This window comes from Bos indicus x Bos taurus, chromosome 28 (assembly GCF_003369695.1).
Source record: "Bos indicus x Bos taurus breed Angus x Brahman F1 hybrid chromosome 28, Bos_hybrid_MaternalHap_v2.0, whole genome shotgun sequence".
NCBI lineage: Eukaryota > Metazoa > Chordata > Mammalia > Artiodactyla > Bovidae > Bos > Bos indicus x Bos taurus.
Genome location: NC_040103.1, coordinates 26,411,347 through 26,426,152, shown reverse-complemented (window position 1 = coordinate 26,426,152; position 14,806 = coordinate 26,411,347). Strand labels below are relative to the sequence as shown.

At 41.8% G+C, this 14,806-nt stretch overlaps 1 protein-coding gene across 1 annotated transcript in view; it reads left to right on the top strand.

Moving 5' to 3' along the window:
* Positions 1–243: 243 nt before the first annotated feature.
* The window catches only part of PPA1 (pyrophosphatase (inorganic) 1), a 38,335-nt gene continuing 23,772 nt past the window's right edge, over positions 244–14,806 (top strand). The window contains exons 1-2 of the mRNA XM_027530666.1: positions 244–412; positions 2,727–2,785. Coding sequence (XP_027386467.1) covers positions 349–412; positions 2,727–2,785 — 123 coding nt within the window. The 5' untranslated portion in view covers positions 244–348. The remainder of the gene's footprint in view (positions 413–2,726; positions 2,786–14,806) is intronic.

The window sequence follows — 14,806 nt, the reverse complement described above, 5'->3', positions numbered from 1 at the left end:
TACCCTTCTGGGTCAGATGCACAAAGCCCGCCAGGTCAGAAGGATCACGGCCAAAGCCGGCCGCCAGCCACGTGGCCCAGCCTGCGAGCTGAGCGCTGGTCAGCGGAGGCGCGGCCCGAGGGGGTGGAGCTAGGGCGCCGGGACTCGCCTTACGAAGTGCGCCTGCGCACGGGGTGGGCTCGAGCGCGCCCGCGGCGTTAAAGGCGGCTCCCCGCCCTGCTAGCCGTGCCAGTCTCTGCAGTGCGCAGGCGCGGAGCTCATTTCTTGTCAGTCGGCGCCGCGTGCAGGCGTGTGGCTCTGTAGCAATAGCGGCGGCGGCGGCGGCGGCGGCGGCTGTTCCCCGGCACGATGAGCGGCTTCAGCAGCGAGGAGCGCGCGGCGCCCTTCACCCTCGAGTACCGAGTCTTCCTCAGTGAGTGTCGGAGGCCCACGGCCCCTCCCTGCCAGCCCGCCCATTCATTCCCGGGCCTCGCTTCGGCTCCGGCTCCAGCAGTTGCGGCCCGCGCTCGGCTCGCTGTCCCGGGCGCCGGCCGGCCTCCTCCTCCTGTCCCGGGGACCTGGGCGGCGGGTCTGGGAGGGCCTGGCTCGCATTTCACACGTCCCGCTCGCGCGTCGGATAGGCGTGGATAGGCGTTCCCCTTTCACACGCCCGATTGGACCTGAACCTGCGCTAGGCTAATTTCGCAGGTGTCCGGCTCAGGCAGTGTCTGATGGGAAAAGGAAATCACTGAGCCACCCTAAATAAGGTGTCTTGGGCTAAGCTAATGCCCGTAAGAGGATTATTCAATTCGGAAGAACGGGGTGGGGGAGAGGAGGTGATGGTGGAGACATCCTAAGACCTTAATTCCTCCACTGTAGCTCAGATTGTGGGGACCTGGAGGGGTCAAGTCCAGGCCCACGTCCTACAGACGGGGAAACTGAGGCCCGGATCAGGAGCGGTCAGTAGAGTACTGGACCGGTCCCTCTGAGGTCCCAGTGGCGCTTCTGTCTCCCTGACGCTTGGTTTCCCATAGCCCTGATGCTGGAAAGATGCCTTATGAAACAGAAAGCTGTTCCCCTCCCGTCAAACAGGTGACGTCAGTCGGGCAAGCATGAGTAAGAAAGTGCCAAGTTTTGGCCCCTGGGCCGTGGGATCGCGTGTAAGGGGTACCCACCCAAAGTCTGCACTTAAAGGCTGTAGGCTCTGCTTTCCTTTAGCCTCCTAGGTGGGGGAAAGCTATCTTTTGTTTATCTTTATCTTCTTACCACCCCCCCCCCCTTCCACCCTGCCAAGATTATTAGAGATAACGGAGGAGTTTCTGTTTTAACTGCTTCACTATTTTGTTCCAAAGGAAATGGGCAGGTGCCGTGAGTTCTATGAGTTCTGGGTATGAAGAGCAGTAAAGAGACGGGAAGAGAGTATACATGGTTAATACTGAAAGAACAAAGCTCCTAGCCTAAAGTAGCCTGGTGTTAGAGGAAAAAGAAAGTGAGCAGTAAAGTTACACAACTAGTTGAAGTTTAGACTGCCATTTAAAATCGAAAAAAGGTGTGGGACCTCCCCCACCCATTTTATGAATTTCAGGATTCAGCAACGAAGGCAGTGCAGAAACCTTTGACAAATAATTCACTGAGCAGTTTTTCTGGAGTTAGTGTTGGCTCCACAATTTCTCTGTAGGGAGGGACTTAGAGAAGTGACTCTAGTTGGAAGGTTTGGGGATGATTACGGTAATCGTTTTCAAGTTATATTTACAAAAGAAAAACAATTTTTACTCAGATTATGCATAGGTAGTGATGCATTGGAGAAGGAAATGGCAACCCACTCCAGTGTTCTTGCCTGGAGAATCCCAGGGACGGGGTAGCCTCGTGGGCTGCCATCTATGGGGTCTCGCAGAGTCAGACATGACTGAAGAGACTTAGCAGCAGCAGCAGTGAGTACTATATAATTTTAATTTAAAAAGATTATAGACTTCTTAGCATCCTTCTTTAATAAGAGAAGCTTTTACCTCTATAATGTTAATCTGCCAATCTTTTAAAAACTGATGGTGGGTTGGACCACAAATCACTGTTGACTCTGAAGGGTCATGGGGATGGTCACTGCTCAATTTTTCCTATTCCACCTTGATTTTTAATCATGAAGGAATGCAATGTAGACTAAGCCTTAAGTTTCCTAAAGAATAGTGAGGAAGTTTTAGAAGTAGTTTTTGGATATGGTAGCTAGTTCTCTAGAATACAGAAATTGCCTGTTAAAGTGAGTTACAACTAGATTATCCTTAAGAAAAATTATGATCTCAGATGGCTCTGTCTCCCTGGAAACACCACTTAAAGCAACACGGTTTACCCAGGTTATGTCCTTAGCTCTGTTAACTGATGTAAGGTCAAACAGCTTGCTTGCCTTTTGTACACCAGACACTGCAGACAGGCTCTGGGGTACACAGGTTTGTAAAGCAGTCCCCACCCTCACCAGAGGTTAGTATCTTCTAGACTCCTAAGGAACAAGTAGAATGAAAACCTAACCTGGTCTTGGAGCAGTCAAGTATAAAACCAGTTTCTCTGGGGTGGGAATAAAATCTGGCGAGTGGTGTTGATATGGGGAGGAGAGGGTATGTGGGATATCTCTATACCTTTTTCTCAACTTTGTTGTAAATCTAAACGTTCTCTTAAAAAAAGTCTTGAAAAACGTGTACTTCATGCATCTGGAAATGTAATTAACAAATAAGAGTAATATTTTCTAATTGATTTTGCAGAAAATGAAAAAGGACAATATATCTCTCCATTTCATGATATTCCAATTTATGCAGATAAGGTAAGACTTCATTCTCTGACCATAGTCTCTTTGCTCAGCTCAGTTTGACATGTGGATTTTCTTATATGTCTTAACAAGTGCTTAAAATGCCTCATTGTTCTACAAGTTAAAGGTGCATTGACTAAAAAGGAGACTGTCTTCAATTCAGATTTTTTGGTTAGAAGAAGCAGCTATAATTTGGAGAAGGAGTAGAGGAACAGAAACAAATGTATTAAAGCTGCCTGGGTTAAAAAAAAAAAACCACCAGAATTGCTGGTAATTCTTTTAGTTTTTATTTTCATTTTTGCCTTTTTATCTTTCCTAATCTTTTTGCAAAGAACATGTATTATTTGTGCAAATTTAAATAGTTTTTTTTTAAAGCCATTTCTTGTTTTATGCTCCCTCCCAGTAGGAAAAGTTTATACATATTTAGGAACTGACACAAGGACAAATGTCTGATTCTTTTTTATACCTTTGAGGTTTTTGTTTTTCATTCAGCCAGGAAGCTTGACCCACAGTGAGTGCAAATCTTTTAGATGTTAATACATAATACCTGTGATATCACATTCCAGTGTTTGTCTAGAATAATAAAGATGAAATCTCATCCTTATGTGTGCTGAGTCTTACTTTTTTTCTATGCTAGACTATCAGAAATAGATAAATTCATTGTACTTCTACCAGGAAATTGCTACAGTTCTGTCCTGACACTTGGACTCTGGCAGAAAATCTAATCTGTGTGTTGCTTCTGAGTAACCTGCCTGAGCTGGGCTCTGACTGGAGGCAGTGGAGCAAACAGCCCGAGGCCAATTATGCGGTATCGTTACAGGAGAGACCTCTAATTGGCATGTGTTCTCCGGTGGCATTCTCAAAGCTGTACTTATTCAGAACCTTTTAATTTGTTACCTCTGATTTCCTGGGAGTTGATATGAACTGCAGAATCCTTCTTTCCTCTTGAATTGGCGTCGTTTGGTTGACTTGGCATCATTTGGTTGGCTTGAATTGTCTTGTATAATTAGTAATCGAAGTACTTTGCAGTTACATTAAAGACCATTTTGAATAATCAACAGGTATAAAATGATGACCCTAAGTTTATTGATACCTTGACATACAGATGTAGTAAGGAAGGAAACCATTTTCTTGACATCTAGCTGGGTGGGTGGGTGTGTGTGTGTATGTATGTGTGTGTGTGTGTGTGTTCATAGTATCTTAGCCTGTTTGGGTTGCTGTAACAAAATACCTAGACTGGGTAGCTTATAAAGAGCAGAAATTTGTTGCTTGCAGTTCTGAAGGCTAGAAGGCTGAGATCAGGGTGCCAGCATGTCTGGGCAAGGGCCCTTTTCTGGTCAGAGTTCTAGCTGTTTGTGTGGTGGAAGGACCTGGGCATCTCCCTGGAGCCTCTTTGATAAGGCACTGATCCGATTCATGAGGATTCCACCCTTATGTCTTAAGCATTTCCAAAAGGTCACACCTACTGTACCCTCACTCTTGAGGGTTAAGATTCCAACATACGAGTTTTGGAGGGACAGAAACATGTAGCCCATAGCTGTAAGTTATTGGACAGTATTCTAGCCAAGGACCAGAAAAATCATAGCAGTTATGGTGCCTAATCTTGTTGCTGCTACAAGTTACCCCAAAATAGGAAGCTGAGGTTACTTTTTGATGTTGTGTAAAACATCTTCACTCTGGTGACCCTGCAACTCCTTAATGTCTTACACAGGACTGGTTGTATCTATAATCTGGGATTACTCAAGTGAAGAGTCTGCCTTTGTACCATCCTGGTGGTGGTGGTGTAGTTGCTAGGTCATGTCTGACTCTTGCAACCCACCAGGCTCCCCTGTCCATGGGATTTCCCAGGCAAGAATACTGGAGTGGTTTGCTATTTCCTTCTGCAGGGCATCTTCCCCACCCAGGGATTGAACCTGATCTCCTGCATTGCAAGCGGTCTCCTGCAATGCTGGGGATTCTTTACCTCTGAGCCAGCAGGGAAGCCCCGTTGTACTATCCTGGGCTGGCTTAAAAGCACAAGTTCTGGCAATGACAGTGGATTTCACCAGTGGTCGAGACCTCAGTGAACTGAAGACTCCTGCCTTAGAGGCAGGAAAGAGTCGTTTTTGTTTTGTTTTTAAGGAAGTTTAGTCTATACAAAACATGGGTGTGGTACACATAACTTATTTTGGATTCTAGCCTAAATAAAAGATCTGATTAATTCCATTGTTTACAGAAGAGTGTGATTTTTGGGGGGAAAAAACAATTCAGTATGATTAAGTTTATGTAAATACATTTCTATGTGGGTACACATAGACTTTATCCCTAATGTGCCCTGCAGTTTGAGGGATGATAATGAGGGAATGTGCCTTTAACACAACTCAGCTCTACAAGGAAAAAATGCCCAAAGGCTTGTATTCTACTCCACATCAGGACCTTTCAATGTAGGTAGGATTTGGGAATTCTGGAGTGGTCCAGTGCTTAAGACTCTTGCTTAGACTCTGGGGGGCATGGGTTTAATCCCTAGTTGGGGAAGTAAGATTCTGCATGCTATATGGGGAGGCCAAAAAAAAATGTGGACAGTAAGTGATTTCTTATTATGTGTCATTAGATAATTGATCCAGCCAGTTCTGGAAATCTCTGTGACCCGGATGCCCTCCTTGGGTTATTTCCAGACCCACTGGGTGCAAGTGAAGGAGGCACTCACTGGATGTTTAATTGTAGGGATACCCTTTGCTCTGGGCCTATTTTGGGATCAAATATAAAAACATCTGTAGCCCAAAGTGTATTCTGACTTAAAACTTCTGAGATAACAGAAAATTTAAATATCCAGAACGTAATCAGGAATAACGGTGTGAAACATTGCTGCTGCCAAGTCGCTTCAGTCGTGTCCGACTCTGTGCGACCCCGTAGATGGCAGCCCACCAGGCTCCCCGTCCCTGGGATTCTCCAGGCAAGAACACTGGAGTGGGTTGCCATTTCCTTCTCCAATGCATGAAAGTGAAAAGGGAAAGTGAAGTCGCTCAGTCGTATCCAACTCTTAGCGACCCCACGGACAGCAGCCCACCAGGCTCCTCCATCCATGGGATTTTCCAGGCAAGAGTACTGGAGTGGGGTGCCATTGCCTTCTCCGTGTGAAACACTGGGTAGATTAAAAAGCTTTATCAAAATCAAGCTACATCAAAACCTTAAAGTGCTCAAGTATCATGAGTTGATGTTCTAATTTTAGAAGTTTGGTATCTTTTATTCCATATCTTAAACTTCTGTGTTAAATGCCAGTTGTAACCATATAGGCCTCTGTAATGGTTTTCAGGTGACTGTTGGGTGAATATGTAAATACGGAACTTTTTGCCTTTAAAAAAGCCAAGCTTCTAGTCAAATGGGTGGTTGCTCTAGAAACTGAACAGGATATTTTCTGCAGTTGTGTACCATTCTTAACTTTTTAAAGATACTGTTACTATACCTGAAATTTCTAGAGGAGATGTGCCACCCAAGTGGATGCTTTTTAGATTATTGTTGACCCTTGAGCAATGTGGGGTTAAGGCCCCTGCTGGCTTATGATTTACAGTTGGCCCCCTGTATTCCTCCCTATCTGGGGATTCAATTGACAGATCAGGTCGTTCTGTAGTATTTACTATTGGAAAAAATCCACGTATAAGTGAACCTACACGGTTCAAACCCAAAGTGTTGTTCCAAGGGTCAGTGGTACTCACTTCCTTACAGGGTTTGCTTTGTTTTGAATTTTCTGTTTGTTTTTATAGACAGTTTTATAAATGAAACTTTAAAGAATGTCACTAAATTAATAATTTAAATACTGTTCCTCTTCTCCAACATTATATGTATATAGACTGGTTGGAGTTTTGTGTTTTCCAAACCTAAGTTAGAACTGGGAACATAGATGAACAGTGATAACAATTAAAACTTAATTGGCATGTTGTAACTAAGAATAATGGAGAAGGCACTGGCGACCCACTCCAGTACTCTTGCCTGGAAACTCCCATGGACGGAGGAGCCTGGTAGGCTGTAGTCCATGGGGTGGCACAGAGTTGGACACAACTGACGTGACTTAGCAGCAGCTAAGAATAAACTCCTATTTTTTTCCCCCTCAGATGAGCTTTAAGATGGCTAAATTTTAAAAACAGATATCCTGACCATAATCTCTGATTTATCAATTTTGTCAAAAAGGTAAAGTTATAAAACAAACTTGAAACAGACTCATATAAATAGAGAACAAACTCGTGGTTGCCTGAACAGGGATGAGGGAAATAGTTATGGGAGATTGAGGTACAATCTTCCAGTTATAAAATAAGTTATGAGGATGTAGTACAGCATGGGAAATATAGTCAATAATATTGTAATCACTTTGTATGGTGGCAGATGGCAACTAGACTTATGGTGATGATTTTATAATGTATATAAATATCAAATCACCATGTGGTACTCCTGAAACTCACATATTTTAAGTCAATTATGTGTCAATCAAAAAAGTAAAAAGACAAAATTTTTTGGATGGATTTGACTAAAAAAAAAGTTGTGATGATTAAATATGCATGTAATGTGCATTCATAATGCCTGGCTTATAAAATCTCAATATACAATAACCAAAAAAAAACACACAAAAAACCCCCACAATAGGATGATGATGTTAACCACAGCGACTGGTTCTGTCTGAAGCCTTTCAGAGCTCTCGTGTAGAAAGATCACTGAACTGGGAGTAAGAAACCTTTGTTTTAGTCCTGGTTTTGCCACTAACTACCTTGGTCATATTGAGCAAGTTGCCTCCCCTCTGAGCACTGTTGCTCTTAGTGGGTGTTTTAGATTACATTTAGCACCTCGCTAAAGCCCTTATGTGGATTATCTCCTTTAGCCGACATTCCAATCTCCAGGCTGGGTTCTTTCATTAACTTGGTTGTCCAGGGTTACCAAGCAGCATTCATAAGCAGCAGTGGCAGGGTGCACACCCAGCTGTTAGAACCTGTCGTGCTAACCACTGAGCCACACGGGCTCAAGTGAGAATGGGTGGTGGGTTTTCCTCTGTGTTTTTTGGTATTTTCCAGATTTTCTACAGTTGATATCTCTTTGATATTTATAAAGAAAAAAAGGTGGGGGGGGGCAGGAAAACAAAAGGTTTGCTTAATTTTTTTTTAAACTTAGAATTCAAAAGAAATGAGTAAGAACTTTTTTCATTTGGGAAGGCTATAAACTCCTCTAGTTCGGGGATTCTTGGTGGCCTTGAGACCCTGGAATACTCATCGATGGGTTTCTGAGGTTCTGAAATCTTTCTGAAATTGCAGTTTGGTGTCAGTGTGCATTTTCTATGTGTAGGTTCTATGGTCAAAATTCTTAGTCATTGCAAATCATAGGAAAGGTTGACAGCTTGATATGCAGACTCTTGCTTGATTTTATAAAGATAAGAAAGAACACAGATATGGTTAAGCTATCTATTTCCAAAATTTAGTCATCTTAAAGCTCATCTGAAGGGAAAAAATAGGAGCTTATTAGTTATGTCAATTAAGTTTTACTACTTTTTTTGTGTGTGGTATATGGCAGTGTACATTACCAAATACAAGAGTTTTTTGAAACTGCTATGAGTAAAAATGTATGTGATTGGAAAACAAATGAGCATTACTGAATCGTGTTTGTTTTTAAATTTTAATGGGTTAACTGTCTCCCCTGGACACTTAATTTGTTGAGCAAAATTTTTTTTGGTTGATGTAAATCATGTTTTCCTTTGTGAAATTATAATTTAAATGAATAAGGGCACACAAGTGAACTTTGGTAATCACATTTCTTTTGTGTCAGCTTCTCCAGTCGACTTTTGTTACTTGTCATTGAAAGAATTTCAGGAGCCCATTTTTAAAAATTTATTTTTCAGCTCTTTTAAGATATAATTGTCGAATAGTCATCGTATTTAAGGTGTTCAGTGCGAAGTTTGGTATGTGTAAACGTTGTGAAATGATCCTCTTAATCATGTTCATTAACCTCTCCATCCACCTCATTTATTTTGGGTGTGTTTGGTAAGATCTGCTATCTTAGCAGAATTCATAGAACCATGCTATATATACATTAGGTCTCCTGAACTTATCATGCTTATAACTGAAAGTCTGTACATTTCAGACTGGGGAGATCAACATTCCCCCCATTTCTCCTACCCCTCTGCTGCTGCTAAGTCGCTTCAGTCGTGTCCGACTCTGTGCGACCCCATAGACGGCAGCCCTACAAGCTCCCCCGGCCCTGGCAACTATCATTCTACTTTCTGTTTCTATGAGCTCAACTTTTTTAGATTCCACATACAAGTGAGGTTATGTAGTATTCGTTTTTCTCTGACTTAGTTCACTGAGCATAGTATCTTCCACATTCATCCGTATTATCATAAATGGCAGGGTTTCCTTTTTTTTAAAGGCTGAATATTCCATTTGCGTGTGTGCGTGCATGTGTACCACATCTTCTTTATCCACTCACCCACTGATGGACACTTAGATTGTTTCCATATCTTGGCTATTGTGAATAATGCTGCAGTGAGCAACGCAGTGAAGATCTCTCTTTAGGATTCTGATTTACTTTCTTTTGGACAGATACCCAGAAGTGCGACTGCTGGATCATATGTGATAGTTTTCTTGTGTGTGTTTTGAGGCACTGCCATGCGTTTTCCATAAGGGAGGACCAATTTACAACCCCATCAACAGCACACAGGAGGAACTCATTTACTTCTAACAACTTAGGATATATCCTGTAATCACAGAACTGACTTTGAAGTCAAAACTTAAAACCAGGTGTTCCTTAGTGAGTACTTAATAGGATAAAAATACTGTTAGAAATGATATCTGCTGTACCTTTACAAAAGCACCTTTATGGGAGTAGAGCATTTCCTTAATACATGGGCTCTTCTGATAGGAATTTTATATTTCGAAAATACTGTAGAGGTTAGAGAAAAAAAAATAAGGCAAGCTGCCCTTTTCTTTTTAGCCTCTTCCTCTTGATAAATTTAGAAGAAAAATCTGTCACCACTTTTTTTCCCCCAAATTTTATTGCAAAACAGAAAAATAAAAAGATGGTGGAATCAGGATGAGTTTGTATTTCTTCCTAAGTCTGGTATCTACTTGATTTCTGAAGTTATTTAGAGAAACACATGAAGAATCAAAATGGAAATGCTAATTTAAACCACTTACACAATTTTGCAGTACAGCAAGTCATGTTCACTAGACTTCAGATCCAGTGTTGGGAAAAGATCATAAGTCATGAGGCATTCATAAGTCTCCCAATAAAGACACATTTAATGTTACTATTAAGATTCATGGATGGGATGTAATTAAGAATATGTTCCCTATATATGTACTTAATGATGTTAGTAGTTACAGCTTACCTAATAGTCGTAGCCTGTTCATTAGTAAATGACCTGTCAGACTATTGACTTGATTCCCAAGAAAATTCACCAGTTTGGAAATGAGACCTATGCTCACTGTAATACTCCTGTTTAATCAATGAAGTTAGAAACCTGATTGAGATATAGGTTGATTTCTTCTATTTCTAAAGCAATTTTATTTTAAATCTTTTTGATTAATGGAACGCTATGAGTTAGAATTTCTGGTCTCCTTAGAATCTGGACAGCTATAGCATTAACATTTTCGTCTTACTGATGAAATGATTATAAATGTGGGCAGTCAGAGTGATGGCTATGTTTCAGACTTTGGAAGCTGTGGTTTGTCTTTCCCCTGCTTCCTACAGCCTTGTCAAGGTCATCTTACTAGGAATTAGTAGGATGTAGCTTCTTAGAAATTAGCTAATTTCTAAGAAGTACCAAACCTTCAGGCTTTCTTTCTCTGAAACTGTAAACAGGGAGCTGAAAGCTTGATGCCAGAGCAGGAATTTAGAACCCAAAACACAGTAGAAGTGGAGAACAGTTCTGAGAAGCCTTAACAATGGGAATAACAAGATACTAAATCCAGCATTGAGCTAAGTAATAGTTGAAACCAGTTAGGATTAAAGAAAGAAAGCATGAATTTTTAGGTAGTATTTAAATGCCATAAACACTGGAAATATTAGAATGCATATTTTTTTCCAATTTTTTAATTTGTAAAATACACATAACATAAAACCGACTATCTTAACTACTTTGAAGTATACAGTTCAGAGGTATTAAGTACATTCATCTTGTTTTGCAACCGTCACCACTCTACATCTCCAGAACTCTTTTCATCTCACAAAACTTACATTCTGTATACCCATTAAACAATAATTTTCCATTCTCCCCCATCCCCAACACCCTGGAAACCACCATTCGGCTCTCTATCTCTATGGGTTCGACTTCTCTAGATACCTCCTTTGAGTGGAATCACAGAGTAATTTGTCTTTTTGTGACTGGCTTATTTCACTTAGCATAATGTCCTCAGGGCTTATCCCTGTTGGGGCCTGTGTCAGCATTTCTTTCCCTTTTAAGGCTGAATGGTATTCTGTTGTATGTACATACCACATTTTGCTTATCCATTCTTGCCTTGAAGGACACTTGGATGCTTCGGGGTGTTAGCTATTGTGAATGATGCTGCCACGAACAGGGGTGTAGGGATCTCTTCAAGACCTGCTTTCAATTCTGGGGGTGCGGGGTATATACCCAGAAGTGGAATGGCTGGATCATATGGTAATTCTATTTTTAATTTTTTGAGGAGCCACCATACTGTTTTCCACAGTGGCTGTACCATTTTACATTCCTATCAACAGTGCGCAAGAGTTCCAAATAGAATGCATAATGTTTCAACAGAAAAGTGTTGCTTTTTTTCCCCCAGTAGCGGTGGAGTGATTGGTTGGATTTCTCATATCAGTTGCCCTGAAAATCCTGAGGATCATGGTGTACCTAGTGGCAGCTCCCTGAACTGCAGACATGGTGTCTAGGAGAAACAAACTTATTTACTAGTAGTTCCTTCTAAAGAATAAGAACGTCTTCCCTTTTTAAATATCAAAATAATTGGAAGACACCCTCTTTTGATAATAATTGATGGGGAAAGTAGTGACTGAAAGTTATTATGCATTCATTGCTTTAAAAAAAGATACAGTAATCACTACGGTAGCTACCTACACTTGAAAAATCGCTAAACATTCATTTTACACAGGTCCTCACCTAGATGTGTGGATTTCAGGCTATAGCCTGAGGCCTGTAAGCTAAGTGATATGGTTCAGAAATCCGAACTCTTCGGGAGTTGAAAAAGCTTGAAATCTGTTCACTGCTTGTATCTGGCACAAAACAGTGGTGCTCAATACATATCTGTTGATGAAAAATGAATGAATGGTCTCTGAGGCTTCTTGCAGGATACTCCTTGCTATTTTTGGCTCAGCTAAATTCTAAGAAGTACCAAACCTTCAGGCTTTCAGAGTTCTTCTGTTTTCAGTAGTTTTTTCCTGAAAGATGTTCTGTTTCCAGTAATGTTTCTTTCTCTTTCTCTTCTTCTACATTCTTAATAGCTTATGTAGGTTTGTAGTATTAGATAATGTGGTTTTTGAGGATCTCTATGTGTTTATCATTTAATAAAGCATTCAATGTGTTTTCCAAACTTTGAATCAATGATTTTTATTCGCTCCTTTTTTTTACTTGAGGTGTTTTATTCGTTTGTTGATATTTTATTTTAAAAGATTAGCCAGTATCCCAGACTTAGAACAAACTTCTGGTCTCCAGAAAGTAAGAATGAGGGCAGGAGATAGGGAGTTTGAGATCGACATGTACACACTGCTATATTTAAAATGGATAACCAAAAAGGTCCTACTGTGTAGCATAGGGAACTCTGCTCAGTGTTAGGTGGCAGCCTGGGTGGGAGGGCAGTTTGGAGGAAAATGGATAAATTTATACGTATGGCTGAGTCTGTTTGGTGTCCACCTGAAACTATCACAATACTGTTAATCAGCTATATTTTAATACAAAATAGTGAAGTCGCTCAGTCGTGTCCAACTCTTTGTGACCCCATTGACTGTAGCCCACCAGGCTCCTCCGTCCATGGGATTCTCCAGGCAAGACTACTGGAATGGGTTGCCATTTCCTTGTCCAGGGGATCTTCCCGACCTAGGGATTGAACCCACGTCTCCCACATTGCGGGCATACGGTTTAACCTATAAAGTTTAAAAAAAGCCAGTTTCCTTGGTGTTCTGGTCTCAGGTAATCTTTTCATGTAGTAACAGCGCCATCTTGTGGACCTTAAGGGTATTACTACTGTACACTTTTAAGTTCTGACTTGTTTGCGAATGTGCAGATCTTTCATTTTAACACCTGAGGTGTAGACGTGGTGCTAGCTACTAGACGCTTCCAGTGAGTAGAATGACATGTAATAACATATTGAGTCTGAGGTGCCGGGAGCCGGTGAGGCATTCCACTCGTGACAAAGGTCATGAGGAAGGAGGCTCGGCATACGCAAAGGCGGGATCGAGCCTCAGGAGTCCCCCCGGATATTCTCGAGCATCTACCCCCCAAAAACCAGAGTCTGCCTACTTTATTGCTTTGTGCTCTCACCTCTGACTTTACTGGGGGCTGTCCCCCACCACCATCTCGTTTCCTCTGTCAAAGAGTTAACTTACAGCTCCAATTAATAAAGTTCCTGGGCAATTAGGAGTGTTTAAATCCAAACCCCTCAGATGGCTCTCTAACTCGCCTCACAAGTTTACCCGGACTCCTACAGCTATGCATACGATTGTTTACAGTCTCCCAGCCTCGAGAGGCACGGGAAGCTTAAAATATTCAAATAGCTTAGAACCTGTCAGAGAGTTAGAAACTGTCAGAATAAACTAGTAAAGGATTTCATTGATGAGCCAATGCGTGTTACTAAGTTTCCACATCCCCTGAATTGTATCCTTGAATGTGTATTAATTAATACAGTTGGTATGTAGAAAAAATAAGTAGTGGCCTTGGTGTTAGTAACTTTAGACCCTTAAGGTAATAAATTCTTTCCTTTGTTGTAAACCCATTACACATCCGCCCTATAGGAATGCAATTTTATCTTCGGAAGATGGAGCCAAACCTTAAAATAATTACTCTTAGAGAAAATAAGTCTTTGTTGATAAGTCTTTGTCAAGAGTCATAAAATGTTAATAGGCCTTCTGGCCAGAAGATGATGTAAATCACCTAAACCATTTGTATACGATAAATTTGCAGGAAAGAAACCCTGGTTTTTGATAAGGATCAAAAACTGCCGACTTTGCATCCCCTATTATCCTCTATGTGTAACTTAGGGTATAAAAGCCCCTGTTAAAAATAAAGCTACGGGCCTTGCTCACCAACGCTTGGTCTCCCCATGTCATTCTTCCCTTTAACTTCCGGCTGAAGTCTCCATCTGGAGCGCGGAAATCCTCTGCGACCATTTATTTGCCTGGGCTTCTAAGACCCACTCGAGAAGGTGTCTAAGGTGGGGCACCTTCCGCTATTTGAGAGGGCGCCTGTGGCCTCCGTGGTCAGAGCTAACCTGGTGTCACGGGTTATATTGATTTTCCGCGTAAACCAAGCTACTCAGCCTCTTTTCTCCACTGAATTTTCCTACTGAGCTATCCTCATTCTATTACTCTTTATATCTCTAATTACCATTTGAATAGGTCGCCGACGCCATCTCCCCTTCGAATACCCTGGATCAGCCGGGGCTAGACCCCGGCACTGAGGTTTCCTACCCATGAATAATGTGTTACTTTTTCTAAAACCATACAGTATGACTTCAGGGATAGAGCAGTTTACTAAGTCCTGGATTTAAATAATGTCTCCATATTTTGGGCTTCCGTGGTAACTTAGCTGTAAAAAATCAGCCTGCAATGCAGGAGACCCTGGTTTGATCCCTGGGTTGGGAAGATCCCCTGGAGGAGGGCATGGCAACCCACTCCATATTGTGGCCTGGAGAATCCCCATGGACAGAGGAGCCTGGCGGGCTACAGTCCATGGGTTGGCAAAGAGTTGGATACAACTGAGCAACTCAGCACAACATAGCACCATTCTTGGGGTTTTTTATGCTGTGTAGAGTAGGTGTCAGAAGGCTTGGAGCAGAAACTGAGGAATACTATAGTCTCCCTTAGTTTGACCAAGAACCTAAATAAGTGACA